General features: G+C 37.2%; 1 protein-coding gene across 2 annotated transcripts in view; it reads left to right on the forward strand.

Annotated features, from left to right (window-relative positions):
* Positions 1 to 5,541, forward strand: part of SYT9 (synaptotagmin 9) — a 62,498-nt gene extending 56,957 nt beyond the window's left edge. For both annotated transcript variants that reach the window (XM_015863972.2, XM_015863973.2), the window contains one exon: positions 796 to 5,541. Coding sequence is in view for 1 of the 2 variants with exons in the window: in XM_015863973.2 (XP_015719459.1) it covers positions 796 to 885 (90 nt within the window). In the remaining variant the exon portion in view is untranslated. The remainder of the gene's footprint in view (positions 1 to 795) is intronic.
* The last annotated feature ends 17,419 nt before the right edge of the window (positions 5,542 to 22,960 follow it).

Raw genomic sequence — 22,960 nt, forward strand, 5'->3', positions numbered from 1 at the left:
TATAATGCCATAAGCACCTGATATATAGAAGCAGGCAGCTGACAGACACTCTGAGTGTACTTTCTGCAGTTTAGACTTCCTACCAGAATGCAACTAAAGACTTGACTTGGTTGCAAGCACCAGCTTTAGGTTGTTCCATAAATTAAATGTCACACAATAGGAAGATGTTACAAAATGGCAAAGATTCCCTGGCCTTGTCTATCTCCATAATCAATTACATTTACTGGTTCCTGGGGACAACAGCAGCACACTTTCAGCAGGGAGACCTTCAAGCACTCCCAGACCATTGCAGCAGGGAAGCACTTTGCCTTGTGAGAGAATGGGGATACCAACAGACAAGCATGGTTGTGAAGAAAGATCAAGCAAAGTCTGGAGCCCAGGTTTTTGAGTCCTCATTGAAGTTAGCTCCTGGCTGAAATGCCACAATTGAAATGCTCACCTAGGCATTTGAGAGTTGAGTTTAGAAAACACATCACTGCACTCTTAGCTGTAACCAAACCGTGTTAGGAACAGACCAACAGAGCACATGAGGAGCACTGTAACAGTTAGTATATCCTAGAAAATGAGAAGTGTCTCTTAGCAGAAGTTGGCTACATCCTTAAATCAAACTCGTCTTCCCTCTTTGATAAATTTTATTGCAGCCAGAGCCCACAGTTAGGTTTTGACAGCTCTTCCCTTTCTTACAGGCAACCTGTTCTTTTCATACATGCCTGGCTAACTTCTTTAGATTTCATTGCTGTGAATTCCTTTTCATGCCACTGTGCTAAACAGAGACTTTTTTTTTTCCCTTCCCAGGAATCAAGTGGGGGAGGGTGTCCAGCGCATCCAGGCTGTGCAGAGAAATATATACACAGCATATCATTTTGGTTCCTGAATCAGGATTAGACTCAGCGAGAGCTTCTGGAACCTCTGTGGCCACAACCATAGGACCCTGAATATTGCTGAATAGAACCCTCAGTCTTCATCTGTGTCAAAAGCTATTGGTTTCAAGTAGTGCAATGTTATCCACTTGTAGCATTAGTTCTCCAGCTGACACTACTGCTACTGATAGATTTTTGTATGATCATAAGCATTACCCAAATTCAAGTCAAATGTTTTGTTTATTAAAATAACCCAGGTTTTACAAGCAACATGACAGCAACGGAAACAACAGATACTGGAACCAGCTTCAAATATGGTTATTGTATTCGCAAGGGGAAAAAAAAGTGCAGTATTGTAAATGTAAAGCTATTTAAGTCCTTTTATCCCAAGAATGATTGTCATCAGACTTATTTGATGAGGAGCTGTATCTTTTGCCTCTGTTAGTGTCCCTTTTCACCTTACATGAAATCAAGACTACATAATGCACTGCTTAGCAGAAATGCTTCAAATCCTTCAAAACTGTAAAAAGTTCTGTTGGGTGAGAACAAGATACATGCAGTGTTTGTAATGACAGTGTGTTCTTTTAGAAAGAAGATTAGCATCTGTACAGCATGGAGGCTGGGAGCCCTTGGTGTTATTAGATGATTTTCCAGTCACTGCTTCTTTGTTGTGTCCATAACACTGCAAAGGGTTGGCAGAATCTGACAGGTCACTCTTTCATCATACACACAAGCTCGTGCACACACACACATGGTCTTAAAATGCTGCTCCAAATCTATGTAATGCCTGTGAAGACTATTATTTGTAGTAGAGCTAACATTGACAGGGCTATCTTAAATGATTGTACATTGTAAATGCTGATGAATTCTGACCATTAAAAAAAAAAATCAAACCAAATCAAAGCACTACATTATTTCACATGATGAAATTTATGTCCTGGAACAGTATTCCCTGGGAAAAATTCTGCTCATTATTTATCCATGCATAGGGTTAACTCTTCCTTAACTTTTTTTCTGAAGAGACTTTGAGTCAGGTTTCTACATCAATATCTTTATCTTAAAAGTCCAAACACAGATCATGTGTGTATTATACAATTCAGATGCCTGCTAAATACAGGTAGGTAGCCCTTGTCTTCATATATACTGTTCAGGTAAGTTTATGCACACAAATGTTGTTTTGCATCTTGTATGTGTTAAATGCTCACCAGTCATTTTCAGTTTGTAATTGAGCTGACACAAAAACGATCGTACAGATTCAAGAAAATGTTTGCAATTTCTATCTAAAATAATAATTTAAAAAAAAAATAGTTTTATAACTTGTTATTTGGGGATCTTCCAGAAAACCAGAATTGTTGAAAGGTAAAAACACAGTTTAATGTTTGCAGAAGATCTTGGATCTGTTGTAAATATGTAGTGTGGCTGCAGAGCAGAAGTCCCACAAGTACAGTTGTTCCAAAACCAAAACATTAAAATCTCACTTTTTGCTATGAAGAATTTAGCTGTCCTTGCAAGCTCAACAACTCTTCAAAGACTGCCCAAGCAAAATTTCAGATTGGTAGCAGGGCATGTCCAGAACAAAAAACACAAAGCAGCGCTAGCAGAGGTATTTCAATACATGCTCAAGTGAAGCCTTATGTCAGCAGACCAGTGATATAATACAATGCTCATAACTGTTCATGCATGGTCCTCACTTCAGGCAAAATTCTGCACTCTTTACTCAGGCACATCTTCCAGAAGCCAATGTGGGGAGATACACATGAACAAAGAAGGACCTTTTCCTTGTAAGTGGAGATCTTAGATTTCCTGGATAAAACAGCATAGATGCAATACCACCTGGGACACAAGGCATGCATCCCCATTGCAATCGTTATTACCAGGGCAGTGTTATGAACAGAAGCTTCTGTAAGAATGAAAAGACCTATGCAGCTAATTCATTTTGTCTCCATGGTACAGAACAGAAATCTTTCTCAGATTTGCCTCTAGTGACTCAAAAGGGCATCAACAGAAAAGAAGTGTCATTATAATTGCTAATGTTTTTTATTATCGTACGCAGTTCATTTAATGCTCAAGGGGCTGGCATCAAGAGAATGATTTTAAAAACAGTTTGAAATATTTCTATTACAAAGAAAAGTCTTTTTTCCTTTATTTTTTTTTAATTCTCCTAATTTTTGCTCTCTGACTCATGACTTACAAGCTGTTACACAGGCCATGGCATCATTTTGTGCTTTATAAAATATCTGCCTTTTCATAGCAGTGCACAAGTGGAACAACAGATGTTTTCTGCGCTTCTCTCTCTTCACCTTTTGACTCCACTTAATCTATGCTATTCCCTTGACCTTCAGCATTCCCATGTTATGGTTCTGGTGGGCCTGGCAATAGCAATATCAGAAGTAACGGAGCATGTACTGCTAGAAAACCAGTTGGAAACACAGAGGTAATTGTGATCCCGGTACTGATCACTTTTCTTTTCTGAACTATAATTCACAGAGGTGAATCAGTAGAACAGCTCATAAGAATAATTCCAAACCTCCAACCCTCATTTGTTTTATTTCCTGTGAAGGCACAATTATGCTATATCACAAGTAAAGCATTACTAAAATAAAAAGGGAAATCCCCCAGGAATGCATCTCAGCAAGATTTTAATCCCACTTTACTCATTAACAATATTCAATTAAACTCTTAGTTTTCTATAAGAAGCTGTGATTTTTGATATTTTTTATAAAGAAAAAAAAAATAAATGAGAGCTTTCCAAGGTTCTACACTGAGGCAGACTATAATGGGTAGTTGTGTGAAATTCTAGGGCTAAAACCTTCACAGGCACAACACTTCTGCAGTTGAGTGTTGAAATTCCTTTATTTTTGCTGAAGTCACAAGACTTTAAAAGCATTTATTGTTTTTTTGTGTCATTTTCCCCTGTAAATAATCCTGAAGATACACCAATCACACATGCATTGCAACCTGTAGAAGCAAGGAGGAACAGAACAAAAAGCAAGAATGGAAAAAAAGATCCACCTCCCATACTGTTCCTGCCAGTCAGTACATTTCAGCTTTCTATACCAACTGATACATAAGACAGCAAACATTATAAGGGGGCAACATAGCTACCAGTAGCAGAACTGGTACAGTGGCAGAGAGCAACAGAAATGAATGAAAAGAAATATTATCTTAGTCTAACCTATTCTTGGTGTGAGGGGCATGTTTGGTTGTTTTTTTTTGTTTGTTTGTTTGTTTTTTGTTGTTGTTGTTTTGCTTTTTAAACTCCAGCCAATATACAAAGCTGTATCAACACTTTGCATCTAAAGTCCAAAGTACAAGAGGCAAATTTGCAGTTTTATCACCTAGAAGTGTTAGAGCACTGAGAGGACATATTTGCCATTAAAAATAATAATAATAAAATTCCCATGAACTCTATTCGCTTCTAGTCTAAAAGATACAAATGATAAAGGGAAAGGAAGAAAGAGGACTGGAAATTTGCTTGAAGAGTGTTTCTCACCCTCTTAGAAATCTATCACGTTAAATTACAGTTAATGCATTTTGGGTTTATTTGAACAGAAAAAAATTAAAAAATAAAAATCATACAGTAGGTGACTCAGCATGAAGCATTACCAATAAAATGTTTTCTTCTCTTTAGAACAATGTACTTAAAAATATTTACATCTCACTATCAAGTGAGAAACAATGGCTTTCTTGTTCCAAAAGGAAAAAAACATGTAGAGAAACTAATCCACCACACTGTAGAATTTAACAGAACCCTCCATGCTGAGGAAAATAGGAGTGGGACAGACTCTGTAACAACAAGAATCAAAGTGGAGTTTTAAGTACTGCAAAGCCTTGATTGCAACCATAATTCTGTTCTGAAGTGACAGCCTTATGATTTGTGAACCAAGCTATGCAAGGTGTGAATTACCCTGTAAGATAACAGCACACTCAGAGCTGAGCTTCTTTTAGAGTCACCATCTAAAACAGTGAGTTGGGCAAGGAACTCTGGCTGGAAGTACTCCAGGGTCCTAAAAGCCAGGGTCCTGAAAGGACCTCCACCTCCTTGAAGGTCCATGAAATGTACTAGTCCAGATGGCAGAAACAGACACTATTTAGGAAGGCTATCACCAGGACATAACGCAACTGCTGAGTGAGCAAAGCACACATGGTACTGAAGGGAAGGTGACAAGAGAACTTGTAAGCATCTGGGTTGTTTGTTTTGTCTGAATTTTTAGTTAGTCTTTCCATTGCTCAAACTTAGACATTGTAAAACTGGAATGTTTTACTCAGTTGCATGCTGGCCAGCTGTCATTTTTAATACCCCTTGCAAAGGTGTGTGAAGAGAGCTGTGTTGTTTTGGTATACTTTATTTTTAATAACACAATCATTGTACCGTACTTTATTATTTCTTGTTCAATAAATAGTCTTGGTATCTCTGTTTCATGTCTAATTTTGGAGAGCAGAGCCATTCCTGTACCGAGGCTCTCTCTACTAGGTGGGCATTTTGTTTGTTTAGTAAAAATAATGCATGATTCCTTTTCGCAGTGATGGTTTGAGGGACAAAAAATTTCTTAATTTTATAATATGTACTACAATCTTCTAAACACAAGTAAAAATGTACTGTGATCTATTTATATAAATCTAGTCTGAACAAGTAATTTTGATCTTAATAAAAACTCTGTATGAAATTGTGCAATTGTAATTTATTGCTATTTTGTATTTAATAAATGAAAGTTCGATTCATTCTTCAGAAACACCGCAAACACTTTGGAAGTGTTTTAACTCCATTTACTCCTATATTTTTTCTGATAAAATAAATGAGATCAGAGAGAAAAGAACTGTTAACAGAATAGTTACGTACAGCACTCCAACATGATTTGGGGTTTTGAATGTAGAACCCTCCTCTTATTTACTTCTATGAATGTAAATTTTATTAGAGGAACATTTTTAAAGATACCAAACATGAATCTTGTATGAAATAATGAAGAATAAAAATAAAGAAGCTACGGAAGTACTTCTACCTACTCACAGTACGGTAAATTACCAAAATTAGTATTTAGCATGGCAGGTTAGCAAGATTAGCATTCTTCTTGTCAACACCTGACATGTAGCTCAGGGAAGTTCCCAGGGTTCCACTGGCAGAGCCCAGAAACAAATGGTAGCACAGATGTCACTGTGGTATGACCACACAAATTGAACTCACAAATGCATCAGCAAGGCTTCTACATGTGCATAACATCTATTTAACTTTGAGTTTCTCTGTCTTTTTAGGGAATAAGCTTGGTCTTTTCTCATTTGGGATATGTAGTCTACTTGCAACTGTAAAAGAATTTAACGCTCATGTTGTCATATTTGGACTATTTGTAGAATTGTTGAATAACTTGGGTTGGAAAAGAGCTCAAAAGTCATTTAGTTCCAACCTAAATGGAGATCAAGCACTAGATCAGATTGCCCAGGGCCCCATCCTGATGGATTTAAACACGTCCAGGTACTCTTAAGCTTTTTTGGCAACCTGTTCCTGCACCTTACCACCCTCTCAATGAAAGACTTCCCCTGACATCTAATCTAAATCTCTCATTTAAAAAATTCAAGCCATTCCACCTTGTTCCATTACTGTCTGCAGACGTACAATGTTGATTTCCCTCCTGTTTGTAATCTCTTTAAATATTCAAAGGCCTCAGTGAGGTCTCCCTGAAGCCTTCTCCAGACTTTATGTGTCAAGTTCCTTTATCATGTCTTATTAGGAGAGGTGCTCTAGCCCTTCAGTTATGCTCACAGTCTTCCTTTGGACCATCTCCAAAAGCTCCACATCTTTCCTGTATTTGTGGGCCCTGGGCAAGGGCTCAGAACTCCAGATGGATCCTTACAGGAGCTGAGTAGAAAAAGACAATCACCTCCCTCTCCCTGCTGGCCACACACTCTTTTGATGCAGCCTGCATTTTCTGTCTCATGTTAAGTTTTTCAACTACCAGGAACCCTAAGTCCTTCTTTGCAAGACTACTTTGAAAGCATTCTTCTCCAAGTCTGAATAGATACCTGGGATTGTCCTTTCCCAAGTGTAACACATTGTACTTGACCTTGCTGAACATCATTAGGTTTACACAAGCACACATTTCAAATTTGCCAAAGTCTTTTTGGGTGGCATCCTTTCCTTCTGTCCTATCTGCTGAACCACTCAGTTTGGTGTCACCTGCAAACTTGCTGAAGGTGAACTTGATCCCACTGATATCCATCCATCACTGACATCAATGATAACTATGTTGAAGAGTGCCAGTCTCAAGACGACCCCTAGTGGACACCACTCATCAGTGGCCTCCTGGACACAGAGTCATTTGCCACAACCCCGGCCGCGACCATGGAGCCCATTCCTCATCCAGCGAATAGCTCACCCTTTGAAGCCACGTCTGTCCAGTTAAGTGATACGGGTGCGGGGCAGGACCATGTCAGAGGCCTTTCAGTTCCAGGTAGACTATCTCACTTGCCCTCACTTTGTTCACCAATGCTGTCACACCATCACAGAAGGCCACCAGGTTGGTCATGCATGAGTTGCCCTTGGTGAAACCATGCTCATTGTCTCAGTACCTGCAAGCCCCAAACAGCCTGATGTATTTCTGCATTCCATACAGATGCAGGGAAAGGAAATATGTGCTCCAGACAGCTTCCTTGGCAAGATCACAAGAGATGGAAAACATGAATACGTGTCTTGACCTTGTTGATGACTGTAATGTTAACTAACCACTTCTTTCCCAGAAACCTCTATAAACTGAACTAGACTACAGCAGAAAATGTTTAAGAACTTAAAAAGTCTTTTAAATGTCTTTTTCTATATTTGTCAAAACTATTGTTTTGTATGTTTCTATTTCTTTGTTAAAAGGAAGTAAAGGCTTTTCCTCTGTCAAATCAGGCCTACACATCTCTTTTCAAGATCCTTTTCCAGAAGAGTCATCCTTTAAAATATGTTGGCTGTATATATAGTTAAACAAAACTTTAATAAGACCGGGACTCCAAAGGTAGCCCTTTGGAAAACATACAGTAATGCAAATGAAGCTGTAACATTCAGAACTGGAAACTGAAATTGTTCCTTAGTAGCCACAAGAACAAAGTCTGTTTCATGTAATACTTAATCACTGAGATCAGTATTCTAATATTGCCATTTAAACAGCATCAAATCCTTTGCTGGCTATATTTATGCATATTCTCTTTTCCAAATTAATTAATGACACTGTAATCTGGTGCACCACACTGTCCAAAAGGTCATGGCCTTAAACCACTTAAATAGCAAATAACCATTAGCGAATTTATGTTCCAATAAAACAACCTGTAAGTATTCCATAATGTGAGATATGCCTGAGCAGACACAACTGCTCCAAGCAGCCTATTAAAGAATGATGGAGAAGTTCAGCTAAGGTCTCAAAATAAATTTAAAAAAAAAAAAAAAAAGCTATATAATTTTAAACCCATGAACTGAAATTGTAACATTGTAACTGTTTAGAACTTTCTGAATGATTTGCAACTTAAAAAAAAGATATATTGAGCAAATATATCATTTTATGAGTAAATAAATCACTACAATTTGGTGAATAACCTCAGAGTTTAAAATAAACAATTCTACTCTCACCTAATCCAAGCTAAAATCTTTTGGTCATCCTACTTGTATTTCTCCAGTATAAAACATTCTCACTCCAAACATGACAGGGTTTTACTTTCAGTTCAAACTGTTTTTAACAAATAGCATATGTTTCATGGAAATAGCATTGAGTACCCAAGAAAAGTCTTTGCTAAAGCTGATCCACCCTCCATTACCCAGGAGGAATCTCATGCAGATTCTAGCTTACCCAGGCCATGCAACATTAAACACAGTAGTAAAGCTGAAGTAACCACTAAATGATACTCTTTTTCATTTTGAATTTCATAATGAAATTCTTATTATATATATATATATATATATAATTTTATTTATTTATTTTTTATTTGATAGAAAGGACTTTGGGAGCACCAGGAACTGCAGACACCCATAAGTCTTATGGCTACACCAGTTAAAACAGTAGGTAATTTTTAGGTCATCAACAAAAAAAATATTTAAGCCATAAGTGGCAGAAGATTCCTGAAATCATTACTACGCATAGATAACAGAAAGCTGTTGTATGCCTGGGGTCACAATCGTACCCTGTTCACTACCACAATAGCCCAGAGTTGGTAAAAGGAAATAAACATTTTACTGCTACAGATGGTTTTCCTGCTGTTGGTTGCAGGAGCTAAGATTTTCTGACTTTTTTTTTTTCAATCCATATTTTCCCAAATTCATTTCTTGTGTCTTTTTCCAGTCTTCTATGATACTTGAGTTAAAAGTGAAAGCAGACTGACATGGAAGGAGGAATTCTCAATGTGACATTGGAGTTGAATCTCCTCACAATGAGAAAGGTCTGGAAGCTGTTTCCTTCTACCCTCAATTTAAATCTGTTTTAAATTAAAACTAGGCTCAAGTGCTGCCATACTACAACTTGAACTTTCCCCATAAAATAAATTCCTCCTTTTTATCAGAAGTATCTTTAGGTTTAGTTTTGTGGCTTTGTTGAATTGCTTTTATGTTTCTTGAAATCTGCCTGAAAGCACAAACACCAGTCTCTCCCTCTCTGCTATCACCCTGTGCAATGCAAGGACATTTCAAAGCAGGAAAATCAAAATCTCTGGAGCCCTTTGTAAGAGCTCCAAGGTACTTTGCCTTGGAACTTTCACTCCAAGTAGAAATGTTATCTAAACCCCACCTAATTATATGCCTGATAGATATTCATTTAAATTTTGTGCTGTTTTCAATCTTTCCTCCATTACATACTTTTCTGCTATCCACCTATTCTTTATATTCTTTCCTCAAAACCTTTTCTGCATCATCTTTCACTCAGCTGTTTTCAACAGACAGATTGTTTCAATGATACTTATTCTTCATAAGAAAACCTTCACAAACACATTCATTTCTCTTAAACAATTTTATCAGCAAGTCCAGTTCAAGAAGATAAGGCTGGTAATGATCTCTTCTAGCTACTATTCATATCTGGACTGCTATTGTATCTCAGTAAGAGCATTTTCATTGAGGAAGGAGTGTATTTCGTCTTCAGGTGTCAGACCACAAGTGCAATGTCAAGTGATGCATCAAAGTGATGCATCAAAATGTCATATCATAGTAGAATTAATTGGCAGAATGAACTTAATGTGTTAATAGTAGCAGCCAGGTCTGAATCACTTTTGATGAATGTTGCAAAATCCAAGGTCTCGGCAAAGTACAATATCAATAATTATCGATGCCTTTCCTTGAAGACATAGAACATTTGTTAACATGTTAAGCTTGAAACAGTGCTTCAATAAGTGTTCCACGCCATAACAGAGGAGCATCCTTAGAGTGGCTCAAACAAGTGTTCAGGAATACAGGAAAATTGGCTCATCAAGTGAGTGAAGAACAGGTGAGTGCTGTCTTTAGAAAAGGTGCTACCATCGGATTTTGGAGAATAGACATAATAAACTATCCCTGCAACTGCCCAAAGGGTAACAGTTAATTGAGAAATATCTTCTGGAAGTTTTATTTAAATCTTTAATCTTACCATTTTTAATAGATGAACTTCCAAAGAAAGGAAATTCGGATTTACTGTTCTATATACATTTCCTCTACCCCTCTTGCCAGATCCTGTTCTTTGTAAGAACTCTTTCAGTAAGGGTAATAACTTGAGACAAACCAAAGAAATACAGAACACTCCAACAAAAACAAATCACCTTTTTTTGTGATGCTTGAGTAAAAGAAGTAAAAGGCACATTTTAGTGGGTAAGACAAGCAAGTCTTTACTGTGTGAGGAATGCAGAGCATCACACATTTAGTAGTGATTGCTAGCTACTCACATAAGTAAAAGAATTATCTGATTTCCCATTCTGCTATTGAGAACCCATTGCACCTCCTTTTAGCTGTATCCTCTGATTAACTAATTGAAAATTTGCATAGAAGCAGGATTCATACAATACATGCTTCAGATAAAAGATCTGGTACATAGCAAGCTGTGGGAAAAGAACTAGGGCAGAAGAGCTATGAGTCTATTTTCCTATGGACAGGAAAAATAGCTCCTGTAGAATATGAGAAACATAACTAGTTTACAGTCTCTACTGTGCTTTTCTCCTAGCTGTTTCCTATAGGAATATAGTATCAGATCACTGCTCACATCTCCTGTGGTGGGAAAAAATCTCTCCCTCCATATTCTGCCCACACCGCTCTTGATACAAGCCAGGGTGCAGCTGGCCTTCTGGGCTGCAAGTGCACGTTGCTGGCTCATACTGAGTCTTTCGTCAACCAACACCTATAAATACTTCTCCTCAGGGCTGCTCTCAAGCCATTCTCCACTCCTTGCATTTGTGCTTGAATCAGCAGGTGACAGTCAAGCTAGCAACAAGCTACAAAAGTGGAAGAAAATCTTTATGTCCCCTTAGATGCTAGCAGGTAAGATTAGCTTCCCCTCCATTCTCTCACACAGAATAATCCCATGGGAAGAAATACTTAAAGACAACTCCACATGAGTTGACTAAATGATCAGTGGAACATCCTGCTTTTTAAAACTCATAATGTATTTCTTTATCGTCTTCTGAGAAAATTCTCTTACGTGGCTCTCAAGAATGCAGTTTTCACTTTCCCTATTGCTTACTTAAAGCAACAGGTGTAAAAAGAGCTTCTGTAATGGAGGAATGAGAGTAGCAACACAAAATCAAGTTACATATAGTAAGCATATCACCTCCATTTATATATGGAATGCAGAAAAAAACCAGAAAATTAGTGTATTCGTTAGTGTCAGGTGTCAAAGTGGGAGGCAGTTGATCGTTGTTATTTTGCATAGTGACCAATGGAAAGCACTTCAGAGATAGTAATTTCCTCAAAACAATGTTCTGAACAATCTAAAGATGCTAAGCTAGAAGTTTAATTTCCACTGTCTAAGAACAGCATGCTTGACAACAGACAGCATACAATGAGTTGTGAATATACAGTATTGTACAGGAACATTTTGGGTAATAAGCAATCCACATTCTTGACTTCAGCCAGGAAACCCTCTGTTCTCTTTGGAAGATTCCTGTCTTGGTATATGCCAGCCTTCCTGCTGTCTCGACAAGAATGCAGCAATCTAATAGACAACCTTCTACTAGACTACATCCCTGAAAATCCAGTCAGCCTTGAACATGAGAGGACAGTGGGTAGCTGAGGTAGATATGTTAATTTCTTCCTAAGCTGCACTATGTCTTATGCAGATGATTTTAGGATACTATTACACACAATAGCCTTTAAAGTACACTAGCAAGCCTAAATTCACCTTGATCCTTTCAAGACCCTAGCACTCAGTGATTTTTATGCAAGAGTTTACAAATGACACCTGAACTGTTTGACCCAGAAGACTCAATCCAATACTTAAAAAACAATTACAGTCAAAATGCAGCCATGACTCTGAAACCAGACAGCTCATTACAGCAATATAAGTATCTACTAAAATGATACATAGTATGTATAGATGATGTCACATTACCTTAAGAGACTGTTGCACACCTTTCTGTGTTAAGAGCTCCAAGAGTGCTTTACAGTTAGTTTCCAACTCCACAATAAGCAGTACGGGTGTGCTTCGGACTGCCTAAGATAGCAGCTGGTTTCTAATCACTGTCTGAGACCTAAATCACAAAAACCTGACACTCTATGAAAAGATATAACTATTGAAAGGATTTTGTATGTATGCTCAAACATCAATTATTACCACCTAATCCTGTTCATAAACAGAATTTCACAGATTCCCAAATTCCTGAATCTACAAATATTTGTTCTCATGTTCAAAAAAAAAAAAAAGTCACAATTACTGAGTCAAGATAAGCATGCTTCTCCTATGGACATCAGGGCTGCTAGAAAAGCCTTACATATCTTTTCTCAATGAAAGGATGCACAATTTCCACATAGCTAATTGAGGGCTGAAATCAAGTATTGTTTAATCCATGCAGGTAGGTGGCATAAAGCCAAATTTGACTCAAAGCTACATCTAATGCTGAATTCTGGAGGGATTTGTTATTGCAACTTCAGTCTGGCAGCATAGCTTCTGCACTTCAGAATTTTGACCTGGCTTCCTGCTTCCTACCTTCACTGATGTCATTTTATTATTTTTTTTCTCATGTAACTTGCTACATGCATCTGACAGTCATAAAACTTCCAAGCCCTGTTCTTTCTGACATGCATACCAAAGAAAAAGGACAGCAGCATGGTGCAGAAATATGAGATTAAATTATATTTATACTGGCCATTGCTTGTTTTGCAGACAAACTCAAGGGGCTAGTGTATTTTTGAAAAGCCTCAGAAACATGCTTGGTCTCCTCTTGATCTTCTTCCACCTATTGAAAAAATTGCTACGCCAAATGTGATGTCTCAAAAATAGCATAATGCTGTGGATGCTCTGCAGGGAGTCTCTGGAGAACCTAGTGTTCCCTTTTGGGAACTTACAGAAAGAACCAGCAGACTAAAGGCACTCTTGGAGCCTTAAAGCTGCAAGGAAAGCTGTGTGAGACCTTTTATTCCATTTTCTCCTTCCTCCCTTATGGTGTAATATCTTAAACACAGAGAGCCTCTGCCAGAGTTCTTATTCTCCAATGTAAAGAATTCTTCATCTCTTTACTGATGGCCAAAGGAAAGTATTTAGAAACTGAAATATAATACAATAACACTAAGGGAAATTGGATAGACTCCAACTGTGCTGTGATTAGATTGTGGAAAACAATCTGTCAAGAAATTTAAATTATGCTAACATTTTGCTAATTAACTTAAAATGCACCTAGCAACTTTACTGTTCAATGGCATGATAAAGAGAGCCTGGGAAGTCAGCCGGCCACAGCTGGTCCAGGTTTTCAGCTACCTAACCCATGTTGTACAACTAAATGAGTAAAATTATTATGAAGGATAGTCATTATATTTCTGCTGTCTGTCAGCTGGCACAACTGTTTTGTTGTTGCAAACCTAATTTATCAGAAACGACTTGTCTCAAACATTCTCCAGAGAACTGCACTAATACTTCAAAACAAATCTCCAGTCCAGAAATGGAAACAGAATTGATCACAGGTGGACCAGAGGTCTTTTCCAACTTTAACCACTCTGTTATTTGATCAGCTGAGGCTTACATGCTATGTGTAATGTGGCCCATACCAAACAGCACTGACAATTTCATTTACAGCTGCATCCTGATTTATTAAGACAGCAAAACTCCTAAGAACTATTTCTAATTTCATATGATCATTGCTATTACTTAGTGCTTATGCTTAGGTAATTCTGAGAGGTCCACGCACTAGAAATGAGCAAAAAAAAAAGCCTTCTTTTCAAAGCACTTGTTGAGGAATCAATGCACTAAACTGGAAAGCACGTGAGATTTAGACAATGCGGACAGGAAGAGACACCAGCTATCTGCATAAATGTGGGGAAAGGACTCAGACTGCAATTTTAACTATTTTGGTATTGCCAAGAACAACCTATGCATAATCATGTTTCAGGGGAAGAGACTTTTTGCATATCAGTCTCCATCATCAGGGCCATTAATACTCAGAACCTCAGATGCAAGCTGCCCAGTCTTTTTAATCTGAGTCACTTTAAGATCTTCCCCCAAAATAAGTACACTGTCCAGGGTAATATTTTAAAAGAACAACAACAACAACAATAGATTTATAATATCTTCAAGAGACAAATACTTCGCCTTTACTGAGCAGAAAGAATGAACTCCAGCACCATTTAAATAAATGGATCATTCCTATCTAAGTATTACCTTTGATCCCTAATATTTTCTTTTGTGCTATCTACTCTATGCATTCATGCTATGTGCAGTCAAGAGAAGTACAGAACGTATGGGAAATACCAAGAAAAGTTTTGTGTAGGCCTGTTTTCTGTCTCCAAAGTAATTAATTCATCCTTTCACAAATGATTTCCTCTTTCCTCTGCTTCCTTGTATCTCCTTTAGCTACACATACTTAAAGGGTTTTCCCTGAGCTTGTGTATTTTCCACTGGAAAAGTATCCCTCTCCTAGAGGCATAGAATTTGTTTTAAATTTCTCTCACTAATCATGTGTTCTCTAGCAATGTACATTTCAATGGATCTGTTATTTTTCATTATCCTCTCAACAAGAATTAATGCTGTCCCTGTTACTGCTTAATACAGCAGAAAAGTCCCCCAGAGTAACACCTGTACACAAGGACTTTGCATGGCTAACTTATTCAAACATGACTATTCATACAAATGAGAATGCATATGAAGGTTTAAGCCTTAAACATTATCTTTGGAAAAAGAAAATAAATCAATGAGAGATCATTTCCAAAAAATACAGCTCTGAGTATTTCTAGCTCTTTCTCTCACTGAAACTGGATGGTCAATGTCAACCCCCAAGTTTAGCTCCAGATCTCAGCTCACCTATAGAAGCTCTCTGTTTTTAATAATGAGGTCAGACTCAGTGTTGTCTTATAAGCTACTGTCCACTCAAAGCTTCAACTAGAATCTAATTAGATGTTTTCACTTCTGGTAGGGTGAAGTGGACATGCATGAATATCCTAATACAGTAAAAATAATCTGAATAGCATCTTTGGATTTAGGTACCTAAATTCTACCCAAATGCCTTTCCACATCCTTAAATCCATCCTGATACCACCAGTAACGCAACACTTCACATCTTTAGTGTTGAAGTGTATTTTCATGCTTGTTATTCATAGTTTTTCTTTGAAATCACAAACAGAACCAAGTCACTGAAGGAATATCCCATATTTTACACAGTTTGAGGTGATATTTAAAGAACTCAGAGTGTTCAGAAAGCATGGAGTATATTAACTTCTCTACATTTGCTACTTCTAGACTTCAAGTTGTTTTCATGTGGTCTTCACATTATCTGTGATTTCTGAGTTTGTGACTGTCTGATAAACTGTCTTTTGTTTGTACAGCTTTAAGTCTGCAGTGGATGCAGAGCTCCCATAGCAGTTTACATGATGATTTCAGGCTCTGCTGGAGCCTTGTGGTGTCCACAGCTACAAGATTTATTTGTATCAGAGATAGTCCTTTGAAGCAGCAGAACTAAAGCCCTACTTTAATGGTTTTCAGAGATACATACAAAAAAGGATACCGATTCCATCTTGTTTCCAAAGAAAGCATTTCATTATCTTTTTCTGTAAGACTTATAGTCTAAACTAACATGTAGTCTCTGCCTTTCAAACAACTGTTACTGTTTCCTAATTGCCATGAGCAGTCCCCATTGGACATCTGCATTCTGTTTCAGAGCACTGAGTTTGAATGATGCAGTCCCTTGCTTCACATATAACCTAACAGATGAAGGCATTAATACAGTCCCTCAGTGACTCATTAAAATGAGTTAGACAAGTTTTAGTGCATTTTCATGCAAACAACGGCTGCATGCAGCTTCTCTCATAAGAAAAAACAAGTGTTTCAAATATGCTACAACTTCTTGAAAGAATGATCTATTGTACCTTCATTTGATTCAAGCAAACATCTTTCTGGTCTGTTCTCACACTTGCCAACACTATTGGGAATATTGCCATTGATCACAGCGAGGAAAGAACTCCTAGTTTAGTATTTGCTTCAGTTTATAAAATAGCAAATTGGATCACATGGTAAAGACCTGTGGATTTATTCTTATAAATAAAATACAACAGCCTGAATAAAGGGCAAAGTGAGATAGGAAATTTACAATATACACCATGCTTCCTTTTGTTCAACAGTTAGAAAATAAAATCCTCTCTTAAGGAGATTGTTAACTTGGCATTAACTTAGCAGTGTGCAAACCATTCTTTTTGGATAGAAAAATGATACAGAAGTCAGTATGGAAGTAGAAAAACTGTATGTTAGCAAAGGAAAATATTAGTGTTCTGTCAGATCCACCATGAATCACAGGCAATTCCTGCCACCTCACAGTTTCAGCTATTCAACATCTATACACTGCTGCTTCCTCCCATCAGAGCCAGGAATGACAGAATTGAACAACAAAGTAATAACTTTCCCTAGGGCTTATCAGTCATGAGTTAGCAAATGTGACTTACCACGCAAACTAATGATAATAGCTCTATTAATATTAAGGAGACATTCCACAATTAATTAACTTGCATTTTCAGGACAGAGTTACACTGCTATCACATGAAGACTAAAGAACTTTCTTGCCCACTTATCCTGTATTACTGAATGGAAATAATTTCCTCCTAACCTTCCAAGCCAGCCTATGGACACTACTGAAAGAGCAGCAATTAACATTTCTAACAGATCTTTACACTAACCTTATTCTCTCAGCTGTAAAACCCTCATTATTTTTCAAATCTTTCTGCATTTGAAGCCCCCAGGCATGGAGCCTGAGGAGAATTTCATCCATCATATTTCTTTTTACAGCAAAATTAACAGTCTTAACTGAATTAGCGTGCTTCCACTGTTATTGTGCCAAGCTGGGAATGTAAGTTTAGGGGAAGAAGTAAAAAAGATTTGCAGATAGGGCTCAGCATAAGCCCCTCTTCAAGACAAGAATGCAGCACAAGACTACACAATATTTTTTTTATAAACTTGTCCCAGCTAAGTACAATAGAACCAGAGGCCAGATTTTAAACACCTCTTGTTGCTGAAGACATTCCGAACATATCAATCTATATTAAAATAAATAGAATTTATTTCAAGTATGTCCTACTTATTTGAGAGATGAGTAAAAACAAAAAAAAAAAACAACAAAAAAAAAACAACTAAGTTTGGAGCTTCTTTAAACACACACAAAAACTAAATACAGCCCCAGCTTTAAGATTTCTTTATAAGGGTTGCTTTGAAAATAACATATCCTGTTTTAGTACTTCAACCCTCAGTGTCAAAGGTGGATGTTGGTGGTTCAGCTGTAGAGGTTGAGGTTCCATCTTGCTGCCATGTGACAGATGGCAGCAGAGGGGCAATCTGACAGAATGGTGTCAGACACAGAAGTGCCGATGAAGCAAAGGTGCACCATTGAATCCCTTCTTGTGGAAAAAAACTGCACCCATTGCCACTTGCTCAACAGAGTGGAGGCCAAACAGTACATGTGAGAGCAATGAAGATGGATAGAGTATTTCAGCAGAGGTAACGGCAACAAGCCATGATCCAGATGGGCATGCAGATTTATTTATTTATTTATTTATTTTTTAAGAGCACAGCATGCAGACTTCTGAAAAAATGCATAGCTAATAGTGGCAATTACATAGAAAAACAGTGTTCTGTAGATGAGAATTCGCCCTAACAAATGGCATTATTGTTCTCCTCGATATGTTATAGGCTCCATGGAAATAAGTAGGAGGCAGTAATTTCAGAGTGACCTAAATATTTTACCAGCCTTTGTTAACAGTTATTTGTTTCAGTGTGACATCTTCTCATATTAATTTCAGAATGGTCTTACTGTTTACTTTGCTACATTATTGGCAGTGTTTTTAACTTGGAATAACACAGAAATAATTGTTTTTCTGTTGAAAAAATCCAGGGATTCATTAGATAACCTTAAACCACCAGAAGACTGGGACTTTTGCACACAATTTAGAACAAATGTCTATGACCGAAAGAAGCAAAAAATGTAAAACATACCTGTGATTCTTTACCATATAAAGATGTTTATTTCAAATAATGAAATACAAAGCAATGGAGCAAGAGATGGGGGAGAAAAAAACACAGACAAGAGTATGAGAGATGAAGAGAAGAATATGATGGGGAAAAAATGAGACAGTACTAGAATTAAGGCAATGATGTGGAAAAAATTCTGACAATTTAATGAGTTGTCAAATAACTTCAACAGCTCCAAAACACATCAGCCAAAAAGCAGAACCATGGAAATATATAGAAATGAAACAGTAAGAAAATATATCCTAAATAACCTAAATATCTCTGCTCTGTTTTTTCTCCCCCACAGAAAATATTCTTAGCTTCCATTATCTCTGATGTTAAAACAATAATGCTGAACTTCTCATCTTCCTTAGATACAACCATGCCAATGGCTCTGTACAATATATGGTAAATGCATACATGAATATTCAGGCATGGATTTTTCCTATGTAGGTAATATGGCTGGTTTTGGATTTTTTTTTTTGTTGTTGTTTTGTATTTTTTAATGTAAGAGTAGAATGCTTATTTATCCCATAATCACATCTGCTTTTAGGTACCTTGGTTTTAAAGAATAGCCAAGTGCATGTAGACTTAAATTACCAGAGGATGCTTGTAACTTATAAACAAACAAGTTAAAGCCTATTATTTTTCTAGATAAATTTAACTTTAAAAAAAGATTAGATAAGGTTCAGATGGGAAATGATATTGTTCCTTTAATATGTATATCATGCATAAAATCTTACCCCCATATCTATAAATACTGTCATTTATAGACACCACAACAAATTCAGTTTTGCAAAAAACAGTAAGAAACTTTTTCCACTGAAATTGCTACTCATAAGTGCTATAAATACAGTTATAAAAAAGCAATTTTTGTGAGTTCTGTATCTGTGTGTTCTGTATCTGTGTTTTCTTTCTTTCAGATCCTCCTGCTTTTTCTTCTTTTTTTCCTTTATAAATTAAGGTCATTTTATGAAAACAAGATTTTTGCCTGCTGTTTCCTTCCATATCTTTGGTTGCAATCCCTTCTGCTATATTGTATTACTACATCAGTGAATGGTAAGGAATAGCAGCAATAAAGCCAAACTTCAAATAGGGGCTCATTTTCCAAGCCAGAAACCAGATCATAGAATCATAGAGTGGCCTGGGTTGAAAAGGACCAATAATGATCATGTAGTTTCAAACCCCAGTCACAGTCACCTACCACCAGGCCAGGCTGCCCTGGTCTACGTGGTGATGTTACCATATATTTTCTTTCCTAAACATCCTCACACATTTAACAAAAAACAAGCCTCTTAATATTTAAGGTTATTAATCAATTAATTGCAGTCCTACAAACTCAGCGTTCCAGTACATGGAAAATTAATAAAATTATTAGGAAAATAAAGCATATTTCTTTATTCTCTTCTTATTGTTACTGCCTCAAAAATTAAGTACTGTGTTGACAGATGGGTCAACACAGCACTAGACAAACTGAAACAGATGCTGTACAGATCTGCTATTTTGATATTTGTTAGCAAAACCTAATTTTCATGACTCGCTGGCTTCTGTAAAAAAAGATCACCCTATATTAGATATCACTTTGCTTTAAACTGGAGACTTAACAGGTAAAGGTACTCCAGTCTATAGGCACATTACACAATGATTCTGAACACTGTAACAATAGCGCTAATTGTTTTCCCTTCCACCCAGGTTTTTACTTACAAATAAGAAGATGTAATACAATACCATCAGTTTACTTAGTATCTCTAACTACAGTTCAACTATTTTTCAATTTATATTATTTGACAATAATAGTTGCACTTTATGCCCTGGATATTCATGTTCTATTTGGGATCTAAATCCTTTCTTTGAAGACTATGAAGCATTGTACCTGACACAAATATTACTTGAGAAAGTTTTTCAGCAACTATTCAACTTCTATTCATTTCAAATCAAGCCTGAAGGGCTCAACACAATTCAGGAGCCATGTTTACTCAACGTTTGTGATTCCGAGACTTCATTTTGGCCAAAAAAGTTGAAATTGCCATTAGGATATCACAGAATCACAGAATTGTAGGGTTGAAAGGGACCTCTAGAGATCATCAAGTCCAACCCCCCTGCCAAAGCAGGCTCCCTACAACATGTCGCACAGGTAGGCGTCCAGGCGGGTCTTGAATATCTCCAGAGAAGGAGACTCCACCACCTCCCTGGGCAGCCTGTTCCACTGCTCCGTCACCCTCACTGTGAAGAAGTTCTTCCACACATTCCTGCGGAACTTCCTATGCTGTACTTTCATCCCATTACCCCTAGTCCTATCCCCACGCAGTACTGAAAAGAGACCAGCCTCACCACTATGGCTCCCACACCTCAGGTATTTATAAACCTGGATCAAGTCCCCTCTCAGCCTTCTTTTTTCAAGGCTAAGCAGACCCAGTTCCCTAAGTCTCTCCTAATAGGGGAGATGCTCCAGGCCCTTCACCATCTTAGTGGCCCTCTGCTGGACTCTTTGCAAGAGATCCCTGTCTTTTTTGTACTGGGGAGCCCAGAACTGGACACAGTATTCCAGATGAGGCCTCACCAGGGCAGAGTAGAGAGGGAGGATCACCTCCTTTGACCTGCTGGACACTCTGGATATGATTATGCCTTCTTGATTTTCATTTATAGTTTCATTTTTGACTCAACTTTTGGAAATTTCTTGTATAATTAACAGACAAAGCATTTGTATAGCTGTAAAGTTCGTTGAGATTGCTAGAAATATCTAAAATGGATAGTACCATTAGTCCAGAAAGGAGATTTTCTACCATTATCTTTTCCCACAGAAACACTGAGGATGAAATGCAGACAGGTACTTTCTTCTGTGTTTTCTACTACAGAGATCAGCATTTAAGAGGTGTACAGTTAGGATTCCTATTCTTACAGTCATTCCTCAGACAAAATGCATGCGATTTCCCTATTTTCACTGGGCTTCTCCAAGAGACCTAAGTTCTTAAAGCAGACTGTGTTTTGATTTCTTTGGTTTTTGATAAAAACAAAAGTTGAAGCCTTAGCTCTTGATCCAAAGGAGAACATGAGAGATGGAGAAGCCAAAGATAAGAAACACCTTCTGTAAGAAATAAGACATTTGAACATATCAAGATTTAAAATATCAGAGAGTTTCAGAGAAGCAATTGTTTAATTTATATTTAAGTTGCAGAAAATTAGAGCTCATCTCCTTAATGTTACTGCAAGTAAGCAAGTAAATATCACTAAGGCCATTGCTGCTAGGTTTTAGAAAAATACGTAATTATGAATTGAATTCATTCCATTCATAAAGTCTTCCCGATTTGTTTTTATAGTAACTGTTATAAGCAAGAATACGTTCATTAAAATTTAAGCCAATACTTCAGCCCTCCAAACCATTTAACAACTGATATGTGCTCTCTTACAAGAAAATGTGCACATTTATAACTGCACTGTATGTGGGGAAAAAAACTAAAAAACCCCTAGAAATACCCCAAAAACAAAAGCAAATTGCTTAGCTGCTTTAATAAATGTATTGCAATTAACTGGCATCCAGGAATACACAGAGCAAGTCTTGTTCTACTTTTCTCTAAACTTCTCTACAGCTGTTATAGTTTATTACAGCTGAAGTTTATTAACATGAGCAAGAAGACTGATCCACAGCTTGCTATTATCAGATGCTACTGATATCTGAATTGCTACTATTGCAGTTGGCAGGAGGGTGTCTATATTTTCCATACAAAAAAAATTATGAATTCCTTACAGGTGTGTGATTATTTTTAGATTTTTAGTCTGGAACACTGATTTATACACTAAGCTGCTTGGGAAATGTTTTCCCCGTATTAGGAGTTCCATTATTCTTGATCACAGTAAGCTGCTAGGGAAATATTTTCTTTGTATTAGGTAGCTGAAGCATATTATTCTTGAACAAGGCAACACAGCATTTTTAATATTCCTTTATTAAAGGTAACTCCAAACCATAGGAAGCGTTCATTGCATTCCTCACTAATGCATCTAAACACTACCACAACAAAAGCAGCAAGGTTAGTCACCAGCACATCAAGTCTCATCTTTCTCTGGCAGAACGCAAAGGCAGCAGAACATGGCACTGAAAGGATGGTCTTCGATTCCACAAAGCAGATAACTGCTTCCATTTAAGCCTAGCAGCAAGTATAGTTTATTCACACACACTAACCTGAAAACACTGAAAGAAAAAGGGAAAGGGAATGGCAAAGTTTTCAGTAAAAAAATTATACTTTACTGAAAAATACCATAAAACTATAGCAGTAGTTTTATTTTGGGGGGAACCTCAGAAAGTCGAATATCTCTTACCCATCACGAAGATAATCAACCAGATCTAAAACATTCTTTACAGATATTTGCCTGGACCTGCTCACATCTTACGACTTCCCAAACAGATCATTCAATTTGATTGAATCCTGGCATGAGCTCCAGAACCATCAGCAGGCTGGTAGTTCTTCTCAGTTACTTCATTCAGTTTAGAATGGTCTT

The sequence above is a fragment of the Coturnix japonica genome, chromosome 5 (assembly GCF_001577835.2).
Source record: "Coturnix japonica isolate 7356 chromosome 5, Coturnix japonica 2.1, whole genome shotgun sequence".
NCBI lineage: Eukaryota > Metazoa > Chordata > Aves > Galliformes > Phasianidae > Coturnix > Coturnix japonica.